Genomic DNA, 18,208 nt, shown 5'->3' on the forward strand with positions numbered 1-18,208 from the left:
TCTCCCTTGATTGACTGTGGCTCTTAACCTGGCCTCTTTGCCTTAGCTCTGATGGGATGCTGGGATTTCTGTCCCTGAAACACTGTGAGAGGTGTCTTTAGAAATACAGTGACCTGGCAGTAACAGCCATTGATGGCAAAAACCATACGAAGCCAGCAGAATGACCCTCCTCATGAAAGAGCTTGTGTGACACTCATAGCCCCAGGCCCCTGGCTCGCTGCACACCATGGATTACCACCACAAGGCATCAGCCCTTATCTGATCCCTCTCTGGTTTCAAGGGAACCACTGTTCATTCCTGTGCTGTCTGGATCGCAGCTCTGAACTAGAAAAGAATGGTGTTTGGTTTTCTCTAGAGCTTGCACATTCCAGGCCTCTCACATCACTCCGCAAAGAGAGGACCTGATTTCAGTGCTTATGCAGGCGAACGTAGCAACACACACACAGTGTGGCTGCTTGAATCAAGAGGGAAGAATGTCTTCTGGCCTGTGGGCTGGCTCCCTCAGCGTTGTGTCTGTTATAGAGTGAGCATGCTGGAGGCATCCAGATGTTAGTGCTGAGAATCCTGCATCCAAGGAAGCTGCTCCCTGGAGACCAAAGCAGGACGGTTGGTCACCTTAGGACTGGGAGCAAATGGGGCAGCTCCCAGAGCCTGACAAGCCACCAAGCAAGCCCAGTACTGAGGGATTTAACCCTAGGGCCAGTGCTTCAACCCAGTAGGGTTTATGAACTGATCAAGCACAGATTAACAGATTGTCTTCTGAATCTGTGTACCTGCGTGCTGTTAGGGTTGCCATCAATTGCCTGTTCCAGCAAAATTGGTTCAATAAAATCCACCCAAAGCAGGTCGGGAGACTTGCTACGCTGGCATTCCTGTGATCCTCCAGGTCTGGCAGGTGTGTGAGGGATCTTCAGAATGCTCACGGGGTCTCTGCTGATAGGACCCCAGCAGCAGGTGCTCAGTGATTCTCAAGGCAGTGCATGCCATCCTCACGATCAAATTAGTAAGCCTTTATCCTTTTGTAGGAAAATAGAATTATCTTTTAATCCATTTTTCTATGCACTGCTAAAAATGTTTACTTATTTATTTTCATCTACTGCAAAAGCAGAATGAGAGTGAGAGTGAGAGTGAGAGTGAGAGAGAGAGAGAGAGAGAGAGAGATCGAGATCCTTTATCTTCTGTTTTACTCTCCAAATGCCTGCAATAGCCAGGACAGGGCTAGGCTGCAGCCAGGAGCCTAGAACTCTGTTTGGGTCTCCCATGTGGATGGTAGGTGCACTAACACTTGAGATCTTCCGCTGCCTCCCAGGGTGCAGCAACAGGAAGCTGGATCAGAAACAGGGTAGCTGGTGCTCATATTGGCATTCTGATATGGGATGTGGGCGTACCCAAGTGGCGGCTTAAGCGCTGTGCTATTAGCCTGCCTCCTCCACACACACACACACACACACTTTGCAGTTCCCTTATACAGTAGAGAGAAGGTGATTGTACAGTTACATTTCCCTCTTTCCATTCCAACTGCCCCGGCCTATGCTTGATCCTCATTGGCCACATAAGGCTTTTCTCCCTCTCTCTCCTTTGAGCACAAAAGGAGACTGGTCCATTGCAGGCCATAGATGGCAACTTGTTGTCACTTCAGTATTGAAGTTAGAACTGTACATGTGCCTCCATGCCTTTGCAGAGAACACAACGTGCACCTCTTAGATGCACAGGCCATTGTTCTTTTAGACTAGCCTCAAGGGAACGTCTGTCTGATTTCTCACTGCTACAGGTTGCAAAGAAACTGTCTTTGAAGATGAATGAAGTCGATTTCTATGAGCCCTTTATGGATGAGCCCACTCCCATCCCCAACAAACCTTACACGGAAGAGGAGCTCGTGGAGTTTGTGAAGGAGCACCAGAGGTAATGGAGATGGCACTCAGGAGAGGGAGAATGGGGAAGAGACTCTCAGTGGTGACATCTCGGGCCCATCAACAGCAACAACTTAGGGTTCACGCCCAGCACAACAGTCACTGATACAGGGCAGGAGGCTGCTCTGGCTCCTGAATATAGACCTATCCGTGCAAGCAGAATTGGCCCACCTCCCTCCACTTGGTAAACTCTTCAGGGTCAGAGTAAGGAAGTAACATCCCACACCATTCATGAGAGCGATTTAGTGAAAGCCTTCGACGTACCAAGTGCTATGCTAGGTACTTTATGGAAGTTATTTTATCTCACCTCCAACGCTATGGCATAATTATTATTATCCCAATTTACAGATCAAGGAGTTGGGTCCAGCGTAGTTGAGTAATCACAGAGCTTCTGGGAGAGGAATATTTGATGCCACTCGGAATAGCCTTAGCAGAGTCATTACGTTTTTTCCTGTAAAGGGCCAGGTAGTAAATCTTTCAGGCTTCGTGGGCTAGCTGGTATCCATTGTGACACCTCAGCTGTGCAGTTGTCCCGTGAAAGCAGCCATAGACCCTATGAAAGTAAATGGGTGTGTTTGCATCACAATACAAGTGTGTTTACAAAAACAAGAAGCATCGGCTGGAGTTAGTCCACCAGCTGTGGCTTGCTAACCTCTGCTCCTGAGGGAAGGACAGCAGGGGAACGTGGGACGTGGTAGTGGGCTCACTGCCTCGGCCATCCACCCTCCCCATGTGTACACAGGTGCGTCCATTGCCCCTGCACCACCACGATCTTCCACCTGGAGCAAATGTTAACACGCCTGGCACCATGCCAACAGTGGGAAGACGCAAACCATGCACAAAATACCAGAGTGTTTCAAAAAGATACTTTTATACATTTGAGAGGGCGGAGAGAGAGAGAGAGAGAGAGAGAGAGACTGAGACTGACTACCTCCATCTGCTGATTCACTCCCCAAATTCCTGCTAGGGGAGGCCAAAGAGCCAGGATTGGACCCAGGAACTCAATCCAGAACTCCCATGTGGGTGGCAGGGACCCGATCACATGAGCCATCATCACCTCTGGGTCCGCACTGACAAGGAGTTAGAGTCAGGATCAGGAGAAGGGTATCAAATTCATTACCAGAGGGAGAGAACCACACTGCGCAAGGTACCACAGAGTGAGGACCAGCACTGCACACGGTACCACAGGGTAGGACCACACTGCACATGGTACCACAGGGTGAGACCAGCACTGCACACGGTACCACAGGGTGAGGACCACACTGCACACGGTACCACAGGGTAGGACCACACTGCACATGGTACCACAGGGTGAGGACCAGCATAGCACACAGTACCACAGGGTAAGGACCACACTGCACACAGTACCACAGGGAGAGGACCACACTGCACACGGTACCACAGGGTGAGGAACAGCACTGCACACAGTACCACAGGGGCCAGGAACCACACTGCACACAGTACCACAGGGTGAGGACCAGCACTGCACACAGTACCACAGGGGCCAGGGACCACACTGCACACAGTACCACAGGGGCCAGAGACCACACTGCACACGGTACCACAGGGTGGGGACCACACTGCACATGGTACCGCAGGGGCCAGGAACCACACTGCACACGGGACCACATGGTGAGGACAGGCACTGCACACGGTACCACAGGGTGAGGACCACACTGCACATGGTACCACAGGGTGAGGACCAGCATAGCACACAGTACCACAGGGAGAGGACCACACTGCACACGGTACCACAGGGAGAGGACCACACTGCACACAGTACCACAGGGGCCAGGGACCACACTGCACACAGTACCACAGGGGCCAGGGACCACACTGCACACAGTACCACAGGGTGGGGACCACACTGCACATGGTACCGCAGGGGCCAGGAACCACACTGCACACAGTACCACAGGGTGAGGACCAGCACTGCACACAGTACCACAGGGGCCAGGGACCACACTGCACACAGTACCACAGGGGCCAGAGACCACACTGCACACGGTACCACAGGGTGGGGACCACACTGCACATGGTACCGCAGGGGCCAGGAACCACACTGCACACGGGACCACATGGTGAGGACAGGCACTGCACACGGTACCACAGGGTGAGGACCACACTGCACATGGTACCACAGGGTGAGGACCAGCATAGCACACAGTACCACAGGGAGAGGACCACACTGCACATGGTACCACAGGGAGAGGACCACACTGCACACAGTACCACAGGGGCCAGGGACCACACTGCACACAGTACCACAGGGCCAGGGACCACACTGCACACGGTACCACAGGGTGAGGAACAGCACTGCACACGGTACCACAGGGGCCAGGGACCACACTGCACACAGTACCACAGGGGCCAGAGACCACACTGCACACAGTACCACAGGGGCCAGAGACCACACTGCACACGGTACCACAGGGGCCAGGGACCACACTGCACACGGTACCATAGGGGCCAGGGACCACACTGCACACGGTACCACAGGGTGAGGACCAGTACTGCACACAGTACCACAGGGGCTAGGGACCACACTGCACACAATATAACAGGGTGAGGACCAGCACTGCACATGGTATCACAGGGGTCAGGGACCACACTGCACACAGTACCACAGGGTGAGGACCACATTGCACAAGGTACCACAGAGGCCAGGGACAGCAGAATACACTGTACCAAAGGGGCCAGGGACCACACTGCACACGGTACCATAGGGTGAAGACCAGCACTGCACACAGTACCAAAGGGTGAGGACCAGCACTGCACACAGTACCACAGGGTGAGGACCAGCACTGCACACGGTACCACAGGATGAGAACCAGCATTGCACAAGGTACCACAGGGGCCAGGGACCACACTGCACACAGTACCACAGGGGCCAGGGACCACACTGCACACGATACCACAGGGTGAGGACCACACTACACAAGGTACCACAGGGTGAGGACCACACTGCACACGGTACCACAGGGTGAGGACCAGCATTGCACACAGTACCACAGGGGCTAGGGACCACACTGCACATGGTACCACAGGGGCCAGGGACCACACTGCACATAGTACCACAGGGGCTGGGGACCACACTGCACACAGTTCCACAGGGGCCAGGGACCACACTGCACATGGTACCACAGGGTGAGGACCACACTGCACACAGTTCCACAGGGTGAGGACCACACTGCACATGGTACCAAAGGGTGAGGAACAGCACTGCACATGGTACCACAGGGACTGGGGACCACACTGCACACGGTACCACAGGGGCCAGGGACCACACTGCACACGGTACCACAGGGGCCAGGGACCACACTGCACACAGTACCACAGGGGCCAGAGACCACACTGCACATGGTACCACAGGGGCCAGGGACCACACTGCACACAGTACTACAGGGGCCAGAGACCACACTGCACACGGTACCACAGGGTGAGGACCACACTGCACACAGTTCCACAGGGGCCAGGGACCACACTGCACACGGTACCACAGGGGCTAGGGACCACACTGCACATGGTACCACAGGGTGAGGACTAGCACTGCACATGGTACCAGAGGGGCTGGGGACCACATTGTACACAGTACCACAGGGGCCAGGGACCACACTGCACACGGTACCACAGGGTAAGGACCACACTGCACACGGGACCACAGGGGCTAGGGACCACACTGTACACAGTACCACAGGGGCCAGGGACTACACTGCACACGGTACCACAGGGTTAGGATCAGCACTGCGCATGTTACCACAGGGGCTAGGGACCACACTGCACACGGGACCACATGGTGAGGACAGGCACTGCACACGGTACCACAGGGGCCAGAGACCACACTGCACACAGTACCACAGGGTGAGGACCACACTGCACACAGTTCTACAGGGGCCAGGAATCACACTGCACACAGTACCACAAGGGCCAGGAACCACACGGCATACAGTTCCACAGGGGCCAGGGACCACACTGCACACGGTACCACAGGGTTAAGACCACACTGCACATGTTACCACAGGGGCTAGGGACCACACTGCACACGGTACCACAGGGGTAGGGATCAGCACTGCACACGGTACCACAGGGTAGAACTTGGGTGTGTTCACTGGCATCCTTTCATTTTGGTGGCAAAAAAAGAAAACCCACACATAATTTTTTCCTAATACTCGTTTTCCATGAACTTTGTAAGGAGCCCTCCTGTGCCTCCCACCTGCAGCCCCCAGGATTCCTCCTTGGCTCTTGTGGGATGACCCTGATGAGAAGACAAAAGCCACTCTAGGAAAACCCATTTTCTCTAGACCTCCCATTTTCTGTCTCCCATTTCCTTATTGCTGGCTTGCTCCATGATGTCAGGAGGGGCTCCTGTGTGTGGGGAAGGACGTGGCGTCTTGTCCCAGCAATGAGCTGACCCCATGGCCTCTGACCAACCATAATGGACTTTGTGCCCCTTGGAGCAAACAGGCCTCTTCAGGGCTGAGTAGTTTGGGCCCAGCATGTCTGACACAGCAGGCTAGAACAGTTCTTCCTGCAGCGAGGTGGTTTGCCTGGGCTCATGATGCTCGTGCAAAGTAGCCAGCATTTCTGTGCTTTTCATGGTGAGGAGGCTGACGCACCTGCCAAGGCCATCCCAACTCAAGGAAGCCTCCTTTTGTTTTTTTTTGTTTTTTTTCAGACCCACTCTACGCCGGCTGCGCCCGGAGGATATGTTTGAGACCTGGGTAAGGAAGTTGCAGACGCTTCCCTGTGGTAGAGATGAGGATATTCCCCCGAGGAGTGCTTGCTTGGTTAGATCCCCCTACTCAGGCACAGTCTTACTCGGCTGGGACAGACGTCCCGATGGTGGCCTACTTAAAACATGGACAGCACCGTGCTCCATCAACCCAGCCAGTTGTGGATTCAGTGTTCAACTCTTTGGTGCAACTGGGCAGGCAATGCTCTCTGTCTGCGTTCATTTCCCAAGTCCCTATTGGCTTCCATTCCTGGGCCACCAGAGCCCCTAGGAAACAGAGTGGCGGGAGCTCAGGCCATGAAGTCACAGAAACTCGAGTTCCGGTCCAGAACCTGTTGCTGAGTACCTTTGCGTCCTACGCCAAGTCGTGTGGTCTTTCAAAGCTTTAGTTGCCTCATCTAAAAAGGGATGTTTTTTATAAGGATGTGTGACATAAAGAGTTCACAACATGACTCATGAATAGTAACCACTTTTTTTTTAAAGATTTATTTATTTATTTGAAAGAGTTACACAGAGAGAGAAGGAGAGGCAGAGAGAAAGAGAGAGGTCTTCCATCCACTGGTTTACACCTCAATTGGCCACAACAGCAGGAGCTGTGCCGATCCGAAACCAGGAGCCAGAAGCTTCTTCCAGGTCTCCCACATGGGTTCAGGGGCCCGAGGACTTGGGCCATCTTCTCCTGCTTTCCCAGGCCACAGCAGGGAGCTGGATAGGAAGAGGAGTAGCTGGGACTTGAACTGGCACCCGTATGGGATGCCAGCACTGTGGATGGTGGCTTTACCTGCTGTGCCACAGCACCGGCTCTGTAACCACTTTTTAAAATCTCAGCTCAAGGTAGTGGAAGTGGCTGAGACAGCTTGCTCTGCATTATGGAAAAAGATGCCAGGTGGCTCAAACTGGTATGAGAAAAAGAGCCTTGGAGATAACCACTCCCGCCCTGCTGCAGCTTTACACAGAACTCCATAAACAACACAGCCAAAGCGTGTGGGACACTTCCCAGAGCATTTCACATGTCTTGTTCCATAGACCTGCTCACAGCTCTAGAAAACAATGTCCCATGAGCAAGTGCGGTTTTAGCCCCATTAAATACATGCAGGTGACAATCATATAAATAGATTACTCACTCAAGAACCCATTACTATCAAGTATTGATTTTTTGGACTTTTTTTAAAAAAAGATTTTATTTATTTGAGAGGCAGAGTTACAGACAGAGAGAGAGAAAGGTCTTCCATCCACTCATTCACTCCTCAGATGGCCACAATGGCAGGAGCTGAGCCCATCCAAAGCCAGGAGCCAGGAGCTTCTTCCAGGTCTCCCACACTTGGGCCATCTCCTACTGCCTTCTAGGCCACAGCAGACAGCTGGATTGGAAGAGGAGCAGCTGGGACTTGAACAAGCGCCCATATGGAATGCTGGCCCTGCAGGTGAAGGCTTTGCCTACTGGGCCACAGTGCCAGCCCAATTTTAGGCCTTAAATTAAAGCTGTTTGGAGGCAGGTCTCACAGCCTCTCCAGTATCCATGTCCCCACCAGGAACCATTTTGGGTAGGGGAGTGGGGAGAAAGGGATTAACATGGAAAGGAATCAGAACCAGCGATGACCTGACACTGGCTGTTTGACTGCAGTGTGACTTCTCTGGATATCTGAAGGAGAGCGAACTTTTTTTTTTTTTTATATGACAGGTAGAGTCATAGACAGTGAGAGAGAGACAGAGAGAAAGGTCTTCCTTCTGTTGGTTCACTCCCCAAATGGCCACCACAGCTGGCATGCTGTGCCGATCTGAAGCCAGGAGCCAGGTGCTTCCTCCTGGTCTCCCATGCGGGTGCAGGGCCCAAGCACTTGGGCCATCCTCCACTGCCTTCCCAGGCCACAGCAGAGAGCTGGACTGGAAGAGAAGCAACCGGGACTAGAACCCAGAGCCCATATGGGATGCTGGCGCCACAGACGAAGGATCCAACCAAGTGAGCCACAGTGCCGGCCTGGAAAGCGAACATTTCACAACACAGTGAAGGACAAGCAGTCTAGGCATGAGGGGTGGGCCCAACATGGCAGAGACCTGTTTTCCTGACATTCATCTCCTCAAGATATCAACATTTGAAAGTTCTTTTTTACTGGATTTGAAAAGAACAATAACAAAATGGTACAACAGTGGTTTAAAACTAATACTCCTTTTTAAAGTTGTTTTTGCTTTAGTATAAAATAATTCCAGACCTAGAAAAATAGTGAAAAGAATTCCATGAACTCTTCACCAGGATTACCTAAATGTTAACAGATTACCCCTTTCTCTTTGTCATGTTCTCTATCTGCATATATTTATATTCTTTAAAATGATTTATTTATTTGAAAGGCAGAGTTACAGATAGATAGGAAGAGACAGAGAGATCTTCCTTCCACTGGTTCACTCCCCAAATCCCCAAGTCCTGCAACAGCCAGGACTGAGTCAGACCAAAGCCAGGACTCAGGAACTCCATCCAGGTCTCCCACATGGGTGCAGGGGCCCAAGGACTTGGCCTATCTTCCGCTGCTTTCCCAGATGTATTAGGAGGGAGCCAGATTGGAAGTGGAGCAGCCAGGATGTGAAGCAGAGCCCATATCAGGTGCCAGCACTGCAGGCAGCATCTTAACCCACTGTGCCAATATTTTTAATTAAAAAAAATTTTATAACAATTATATATATATATATATATATATGGAACTATTTGAGAGTAGGGGCAGTCACAATTCCCCTTACCCACAAATACTTCAAGTGTTTTCTAAAAACAAGGACTTTCTCTCATAGTCACACTTACCACAATCAGGAAACTGTCATTGATGGAATTCCCCTTGGAGTCTCCATCCTCCATTCTGGCAAGCAGTCAACCAGAGTCCTTGGCAAGACTCATGGGGAGGGGAGTCTGCAGTCACTTCTAAAGGAACCCTTCCCCTCTTGTGACAGCCAAGCACTTGCGTGGTGCGGCCAGGGACTCCCCTACAAGCCCTGTGTCACTCCATTGCTCCGTAGGTGGAGAGCCTGCTGGTCTTAACTGCGTGTTTTCCTTTCTGTCTCTTCATTGACATGAGAACAAGCATTCAGCAGAGATGAAGGAAGCAGCACAAAATATTATCCACAGGGGCCGGCACCGTGGCTCACTTGGTTAATCCTCTGCCTGCGGCGCCAGCATCCCATATGGGTGCTGGGTTCTAGTCCTGGTTGCTCCTCTTCCAGTCCAGCTCTCTGCTGTGGCCCGGGAAGGCAGTGGAGGATGGCCCAGATGCTTGGGCCCCTGTATCCGTATGGAAGACCAGGAGGAAGCACCTGGCTCCTGGCTTTGGATTGGCGCAGCGCCGGCCGTGGTGTCCATTTGGGGAGTGAACCAACGGAAGGAAGACCTTCTCTCTGTCTCTCTCTCTCTCACTGCCTGTAACTCTACCTGTCAAAAAAAAAAAAAAAAAAAACCTTCCATGGTAAACTCATCTGGTTGCTGGGTAATTGATAAGGTTCCTTTCTTCTTGGCATCCTTGATATTTTCTAATTTGCTTCAATGACTCTGTGAGATGTTTGAGCCCAGACTCTTTTTGAGTCAGTACACATTGGTAAGATGTGATTACATTGCGCTAAGCATAGAGCTTATAGTGTGAGTGTTGCTGTATTGTCTGGAGGAGCTTTGAGGAATGAAATGGTCTTAAGACATCAGGCTAGCCCGGTCTGCTCACAGCTATAATGCACAGGTGTACGAAGTGCGGGGGACTCCAGAGGAAGGCCATCGCCAAAGTCACTCAGAGATTTCCGGTTCCTTCCCGGATCTGGTACTTGGCCAGTTTGCATATGGGCCTTCCTGGTTCAACTTAAAAGCCACTGTTCCGTGTTTTCAGTGTTGCAACCCCTGGCAGGGTGGGCAATCAGCTCACGGAGCCCATTCTGCTGTGTGGTTGGTGGTGAGGAAGGAAAGGTGTGGACGCTGTGGTTGGCCTGTTCGTGTCCCCCATGTGTTGATGATGTTAGCAGGTGGGGCCTTTGCAACATGACTGGGCCTTGCCCTCAGGTTCGAGACCACTGTTCCTTGTAGAGTGGACTGTCGCACCCCTTCCACTGTGAGGAACAGCTAGGAAGTGCCCTCTGTGGACCAGAAAGTGTGCCTTCCCCAGACATGGCCTGTGCCATGGGCTTTGATCTTGAACTTCCTATGGCCCTAGAACTTGAGAAATAAGTTTCCATTGGTTATAAGACAATGAGTGTGTGGTTTTTTTTGTTAGGGGAGCCCTAATGGACCAAGGCAACCGGGCTTTGGTGCCAGGCAGAACTGACTTGAATCCTACTTAATGGCACTACCAGCTCTGTGGCCTTAGGAAAGTCATCGCATTCTTTTGGAATAACACTTTCATTTGAGATTTAGAGATAATGTCCTTACAAAGCACTTACACAGAAAAGGAGCAAGTGACAGATACTTGGCACCGTTTTCATCCTTGCTGTTCACTTAAGGCATTATCCATTCCCTTGGAGAACCTGCCATCTAGCTGAGAAAAAGAAGATTCTAGCTGTAAAAAAGAGCTTTCCAAGGCAATGGGATCGGACGACCAAATGAGTGATGGGGTTTACAGAGGCTGTGGGTTCCGAGAAAGCTCTCGAGTTGGCTCCAGGACTTTGGCTTGCTCAGTGCCGTGATCAGCACAGCTGTTCCTCGCGCCTGTGGACACGGTCTCGCTGGGTAACCCCAGCTCCTGGCTTGCCCTTGCTTTCTTGCTCTGTGAGTTTCTGATGGAAAATGCCGGGCAGCTAGTATGTGCCGGCTTCTTTGCAGGTCTGTGTGCTCAGTCGTTGAGACACACACAGGGAGGGGCTCTGGCCTCTGGCTATCGTTCTCCATCCGGGGTCCCTCTCAGGCCTGGGGCCACAGCCATTTTATAAGCAGCCTCTTAGAAAACAAATATGGATTCTGAATTGTAAAAACCAATTTCCAAATGCATTCTAGAAGGGCACACAGAAATGAAGCGTGCCTCGCGGACTTCACAGCCCTCACTTCCAATTGATGGCAGGAGACAGAGACACAGAGCAGCCTAATGAGAACTGATGGAGGTGTGCTGTCTGGCAGTAATAGCAAATGTAAAACAGTGAAACCGCACACTCGCCTTCTGGCTGCTGTCGCATTTGTGTAATAAACCCGTGTGCGCACACACACACACGCACACACACACTCACAGAAATTCAATTCCCCAGACATTCTGACCAAGGCAGTGTCTACTCTCTTGTTTTTAATAATAATGTTTTCCATTTAATCTCTCTTAGAATTTTTGGAGGTTTTGTCCATCCCCAACTCAAAGGCAAAAAAAAAAAAAAAAAAGAAGAAGAAGAAAAATTAGCATTTAGATAGAATTGCTCCAGCATTAAAATCAACTGAAGTGTAAGCTGAGATCAGGGGAGGGTGGAGATGCCTGGAGTTTTTCTTTTTCTTTTCTTTTTTTTTTTTTCCTGTATGGTGCTTCTGTGATGACATTCAGGGTGTCCAGCAAATACCTCTCTCCTTGTCAGCCATGATCAGTATTCACTCGGCTTTGTCCCTAGACACCTCACTCCCACACACACTCCTCTCCTCCCCAGAGGATCACATTTCTCATAATAGAGTCCCCACCAAGCTCCCCCTCCTCCCTTCCCAGGAATAATCAATGCACAGGAGACACAAGGCAGATGGTCCTTCCTGTCCAGGATGCAGAAGCATGAAATTGCCCCATGGATGTGAAATGTCCCTGGCTTCGTCCTTGCCTCATCCTCCGCACCCATGCCCACCTCTCCTCCCCAGACCCTTCTTGGAGCACCCCATGCTGGCAGAAATGACCTATTCTGATCCCACAAGGTTTTGGGGAAAAGCAGAAAGGACCAATGGACCCACCTGGAGGGCGGCCAGCAAGATGTCCTCTACCTACTGCCTGGGTGCTAGTTCTTCAATCAGTGGTGCTGCCAGTCTCACAGAGAAGTGCTACACCTGCACATCATTTTTTTAAAGATTAGTTGGGGCTGGCGCTATGCATAGTGGGCTAAGCCTCCGCCTGTAGCCCTGGCATCCCATATGCGTGCCCGTTCAAGTCCCAGCTTCTCCACTTCTGATCCAGCTCTCTGCTATGGCCTGGGAAAGCAGTAGAAGATGGCCCAAGTGCTTGGGCCCCTGCATGCATAGGAGACCCGGAAGAAGCTCCTGGCTCCTGGCTTCGGATCGGCCCAGCTACAAATGCTGTTGCAGCCATTTGGGGAGTGAACCTCGGGATGGAAGACCTTTCTCTCTGTCTCTCCCTCTCTCTGTTTTTAACTCTGCCTCTCAAATAAACAGATAAATCTTTAAAAAAATAAAAAATAGAAAGATTTGTTTATTTGAAAGCCAGAGTTATAGACAGGGACACACACACAGAGATAAAAAGAGAGAGAGAGAGACTTCCATCTGCTGGTTTACTTCCCTAAATGGCTGCAACATCCAGCCAGGAGACAGGACTTCCATCCAGGTCTCTTACTTGGGTAGCAGGGGCTCAACACTTGGGCCATCTTCTGCTGCTTCCCCAGGCACATTAGCAGGGAGCTAGAAGGGAAGTGGAGCAGTAGGAGCTTGGACTGTCACTCAAAACGGGATGGCGGCTTAACCCACACATCATCCGGGTGTGAACATCACTGACCACATCCTAACTGGCGGTGGAGCTTCCTGTCTGCCGCCCATGGGGGAGTGTGGGGCTCCGTCTGCAGCATTCAGAGGCTTCACAATGCGCTGCCTCCCCTTTGACGGCCTCCGGCACTGTGGTCCCCTTACCGTGCCTGTTGCCCTGGCAGCTGCGGACCAGCCAGACTCACTTTCTTCCTCATTTTGTCTTTTGCTGCTGCTCTCCTGGACACATCAGATCATGGGAGTGAGACCTCACTTAGTGCCTGTGTCTTGCGTGTAGTTGGTGGCTTCCTGTCTTGCAACCCCATCTGTCCAAACCTCCGACCTAGCTCCATGCATCCCTGCAAGTCGCTCATCAGCATCCCCCTCCTGAGTGTGCGGTGGCCCTGCTCGGCGCCTCTGTGTCCATCCCCCATTAGCACCTCCCCCCGCCTCCCTGTCTCTGAGTCCCTGTCTCTGGCTCACGCCTTTGTATCTGTCCACCCGGGAGTGTAACCTTGGGTTCGTTCCTCCCACAGGAAGATGATTTGAATGGGATCCACATTGTGGCCTTTGCAGAGAAGAGTGACCCAGGTAGGCAACCCCCAGTCTGCTCTTTCAGGCCTTCAAGGAAAGCTGACTTCGCACCTTTGTCAGCCCTCCCCTTCTTCCCCACCACAATGCCCATCTACAAAGCCAATGGAAGCTATCGGGCACCCCCAGGTGGTCACCTGTTAGGTAAGGTTTAACTGTGCACATGGCTAAGGGAGGAGAAGCTATGGACAGACGGGAAATGCGAACATTCTGCCAGCTGCCCAAACTGGGAAGCTGTGTTGGGCCTTTGGGAGCGTATTTGAAACATCCTCGCTTTGTAGGGTGTGTGTGTGTATGAACTTTTGTTCACGTGGCAAGTTTATTTGTCCAGCTTGTGATCCAGCCTGTTTCAACCACAGTCCTACCTGAAAATAATGATAAACACGTCCTTTGAGCTGTACCCTAGTATCTGTGCAGGAGAGACAGAAAAGGAAAGAGCCCGCTAAATGATGAGACCCAGGACCAGGCAAAACAAGTGTTTGAAAGGCCAGCGATGTTCCCCTGGTCTTGGTCTTTCCAGCACTGGTGTGGAGTGAAGTTATATTTGCAGGTGGTAAAATGCTAGTCCCCTGAGGCAGTGCTCAGTGAGACCCAGGGTGCCCAAACGGAAGGCAGAAGTGGGGTCTGGGAGACCTGGGACAAGTCAGGACAGGGCCAGAGAAGGCCAGGACATCATTGAGGGTGGCTTTAAGGCCAGGCCTTGGCCCATGAGGTGGCTGAGCTGGGCTCCCCAACTTGCAGTGCACAGAGCTGCAAGCACTGGGGCTACCTGTGCCTGGCCGAGACAGCACCTTTGGGAAATGCAACTCGAACCAGGTCCTGAGCGGGTTCTGATACGGCACGATACGCCACCAGGCGTGGGAACCGCAGCTCCCAACGAGCTATACGTGGACCTGTCAGGATGCTCAGCCTCTCGTGCACTCGTAGGAGGAGATCTAGAGATGCATGGACCAGGGAACAGAGGATCGAGATGCTAACAGACTAAAACACAGGTAGCAGCCGGAGGGCCAGCCTGTCTGCTGGCTGACATGTACCTGACCCTTGCACAGCTCCCTGGCATGCAGTGGGAGCTCAGAGAGTATGCGCTGGGCAGATGATGCTTGGCCAAGACTGAGGCCCCAACTCTGCACAACAGACCAGCTGGTTTTTGTTGGGGGGGGAGGAGTTGTGGCAATACATTGTCACCTTCCATAGTTTCTTATAGACCAAATCCAATTTTTTTTAAAAAAACATACAATCTTCAGAATAAAGACATAATCCACATAGCATAATTAAAGTGTACAATTCAGTGGTTTTTGGTTTAATTCCAGAACCTTTCCATCAACTCCCATTCCCAGCCCCTCTCCACTGTCCCCCTCCTGCCCCACCCCCAAACCATGAATCACTGAATCTATAGATGTGCCTAGTTTGGAAATTTATATAAATGGAGTCGTGCAATATATTCCTTTGGTGGCTGGCATCTTTCACTTAGCCTGTTTTCCGAGTGTATCCGTCATAGCCTGCTCTCTGTGGCCACATCTGCAGAATCAACCAATGAGGACTGAAGGTGTAGCTGTGGCCGACAGTGCTTACGGCGGTACTGAACACGGGCAGATTATTTTCTTGCCACCATTTCCTAAATGATGCGGTATGACAACTGTTCACACAGCATCTGCACTGTTAGGTATTGTGTCATCCAGGCATGATTTAAAGTACACAGGAAGAGGTGCACAGGCTGCAGGCAAATACTTTACCACCTTCTATAAGGGACTGGAGCATCTGCAGATTTGGGTTCCTGCAAGGGATCATGGAACCAAGCTCCTTCAGAATCCAAGGGACGACTGTATACACAGTATATGCATCAACACTTCAGTCTTTTTTAGGGCTGAGTAATATTCCATTATCTCCAAATCTGATTTATGCTCCAAGTTACCTGAGGGCTTCCCCACTTTTTCCATCGCATTTTTTTTGGAATGTCCACTGGTGTGCCAGGTTTCTAATGCTAGATCTGCAGAGTCGGGTAAATTCTCCCCCTCTCCCACCCCCAAAGCCAGTGTGGCTTCAACTTCTTTCTGCAGACTCTGGCCCCTGCTCCACCCCTGGAGGGAAAAACAGCCATGGAAGCCAGTTGCCTAAGGTTTACAAGCTGTAATTAAACAGGATCAGATCCCTGGTGTGTGTGAACAGAGAAGTTGCCCTCGGCAGCTGCCTGCTGGCCAGACTCCAGGGCCTTCCTTCCCGCCCTGCCTGCTCCCTTCCAGGACTGTGGGGAGGCCCGTCTGGCCCTCGGGAACAATGGAACAAAGAGGCCTCCCTTGAGTTGCAGGAACCTGTTTGACGGAGATTGTGGCTGTAATGAATCAGGCTCCCGAAACTACTTCCACCTCCTCCCTGCACAAATATCCCTGGGCCCAAAGCTGTTTCTTTCTGCAAAGGAGCCCAAGCTGGGGCTTGTAACAGGGCATCTGTAAGCCATGCAGAGGGGAGGTGGGATGGGCAGGAGCCCTGGAAGCCCCTGGCCACTTGGAGCTGGGGAGGGAGAGGCCTTTCTGTGAAAGCCTCCTGGCACGGTGACTTAGTGCTTCACCCACAGGGCACTGATGTGTAACCCAGGGCCTGGCTGCAGGACTGGGATTTTCATTCCGCACACTCGACAGCACAGGTCCTCGCATACCTTTGCTCTTACTAACCAGTTACACCCAGCTGGTTGCCCCAGCCAGACTCCCATCCAGCCACCAAAGGAAGAAGGTCATAAATCCAGTTCTTAAAGAGCTAACGGTATGGAGGAGCTAGGAGTGCTATGTAGATGACCTCACTGAGTTCCTGCAGCCACTCTGTGATATGTGCGTCAGTGTCAGAGTGGTCTTAGAGCTGAAATACCTCCCCAGATCTCTCACTGCATCCCAGCCAAGCCGCAGCTTCCAGCAGGCTCTCCTCACCTCTGCTGCTGCTGTAGGCACCGATGACGTCACTGTATGCTTGTATCATGTAGCAGCCCCCTGAGCGAGGGACTGGGTTTCTAACATTTCTTTAAAACATTTTTTTAGAAGCGTTCTTAATTGACTTGCAAGGCAGAGTGAGGAGGGTGGTGAAGAAACACAGAGAAAGAGAGAGAGAGAGAGAGAGAGGTCTTCCATTTGCTGGTTCACTCCCCAGTTGCTGCCCCAGGCTGAGGCCAGGAGCCAGGAGCTCCATCCAGGTCTCCCACATGAGTGCAGGGGCCCTAGCACTGGGGCCATCCTCCGCTGCTTTTCCAGGTGCATAGCAGGGAACTGGATTGGGAAGTAGAAGAGTTGGGATTCCAGCTGGATTGCCAGGATGGCAAGCGGGGGCTTAACCCACTGCCTCTAAAAGCCAGCCCTTAGACTTAAATGTTTTGAATGATCACTATACAAAGCATTTCCAGGGTGCAGTGTGATGTTCTTATACGTGTATACATGGGGTGAAAGGGGGTACTATTTTCATTCCCAGTTTACAGCTGAGCAAACTGAACTTGAGAGGGATTAGCTCTGGGAAGCAGCACAGGTGGAATTAAACTGAGAGGCGTCTGGCCTCCCGAGCCACTCAGGAGGGTTTCCTCCCTCTGTCCTTGACCACGCCTCCAACTCCCCAACATTTGCAGGACCCAGGGACGTTCGGTGGGTGGCGTGTCCACCACCACAGGGTTACAGGCACAGTACAAACACAAGCCTCGACTTCCCAAGGGCTCCCTCGGGCCAGGTCCACGCTGTCACACCCCATCCCTGCAGCGCCGCAGTCGGGGGGCGGGGGCCTCCGGGCATGCGCAGTGGCAGGGCTGCAGGCTGGGAGAACCGGGGAGGGGCACAGAGGGGTGCGAGGAGCGCAGAGCCGCTTGGACGCTTGAGCGCTCCATGAATGAAGAAAAGCTCGCTTTTCTCCCACAGTCCGCTGATGTCCCCAGATGGGCAGTTTGATTACAGAGCAGCAGTGGCAAATGTGTACACCAGCGACTGGCGCCCCGGGGCCTCGCTGTCTAGTGCACCTGACCCAGCACGGACCCGAGGGCAGCCAGGCCTCCCCGTCGCTCAGTCCATAGCAGGCCGTCTCTCCTGCAAGTTCTCACTGCAGTGACCACAGGCAGGCCGGCCGGCCGGGAGGGTATCTCTGGGGGGGGGCGGGGGTTGGGGGGTGGGTCCCACTCTGGCAGGTTGCTTCTCCATCCCCGAAGCCTTCTCTCGGGCTCGTGTGCCCAAGGACAGCCAGAGCTGCCTGTTTAACAGGTTTGAATGAACGACTGTCTTTCTCCGCGCTCCCAGACTCCCAGATGCGGCGGCGGCGGCAGGCTGACATCTTCTTTATGATCCCAGATGAGAGGTTTCTCCATGAGTGCGCTCCGGATGGGTACTCTTCAGGGGAAAAGGCCTATTAGCACTC

The 18,208-nt window shown here is 52.3% G+C and overlaps 1 protein-coding gene across 1 annotated transcript in view; it reads left to right on the top strand.

The window, feature by feature from the left end:
- CASQ2 (calsequestrin 2) overlaps nt 1-18,208 on the top strand; it is a 71,682-nt gene that overhangs the window by 43,404 nt on the left and 10,070 nt on the right. The window contains 3 exon segments of the mRNA NM_001101691.1: nt 1,772-1,902; nt 6,586-6,631; nt 13,780-13,834. Coding sequence (NP_001095161.1) covers nt 1,772-1,902; nt 6,586-6,631; nt 13,780-13,834 — 232 coding nt within the window.

The sequence above is a fragment of the Oryctolagus cuniculus genome, chromosome 7 (assembly GCF_051225735.1).
Source record: "Oryctolagus cuniculus isolate XC-2025 breed Fujian yellow rabbit chromosome 7, ASM5122573v1, whole genome shotgun sequence".
NCBI classification, from domain to species: Eukaryota; Metazoa; Chordata; class Mammalia; order Lagomorpha; family Leporidae; genus Oryctolagus; species Oryctolagus cuniculus.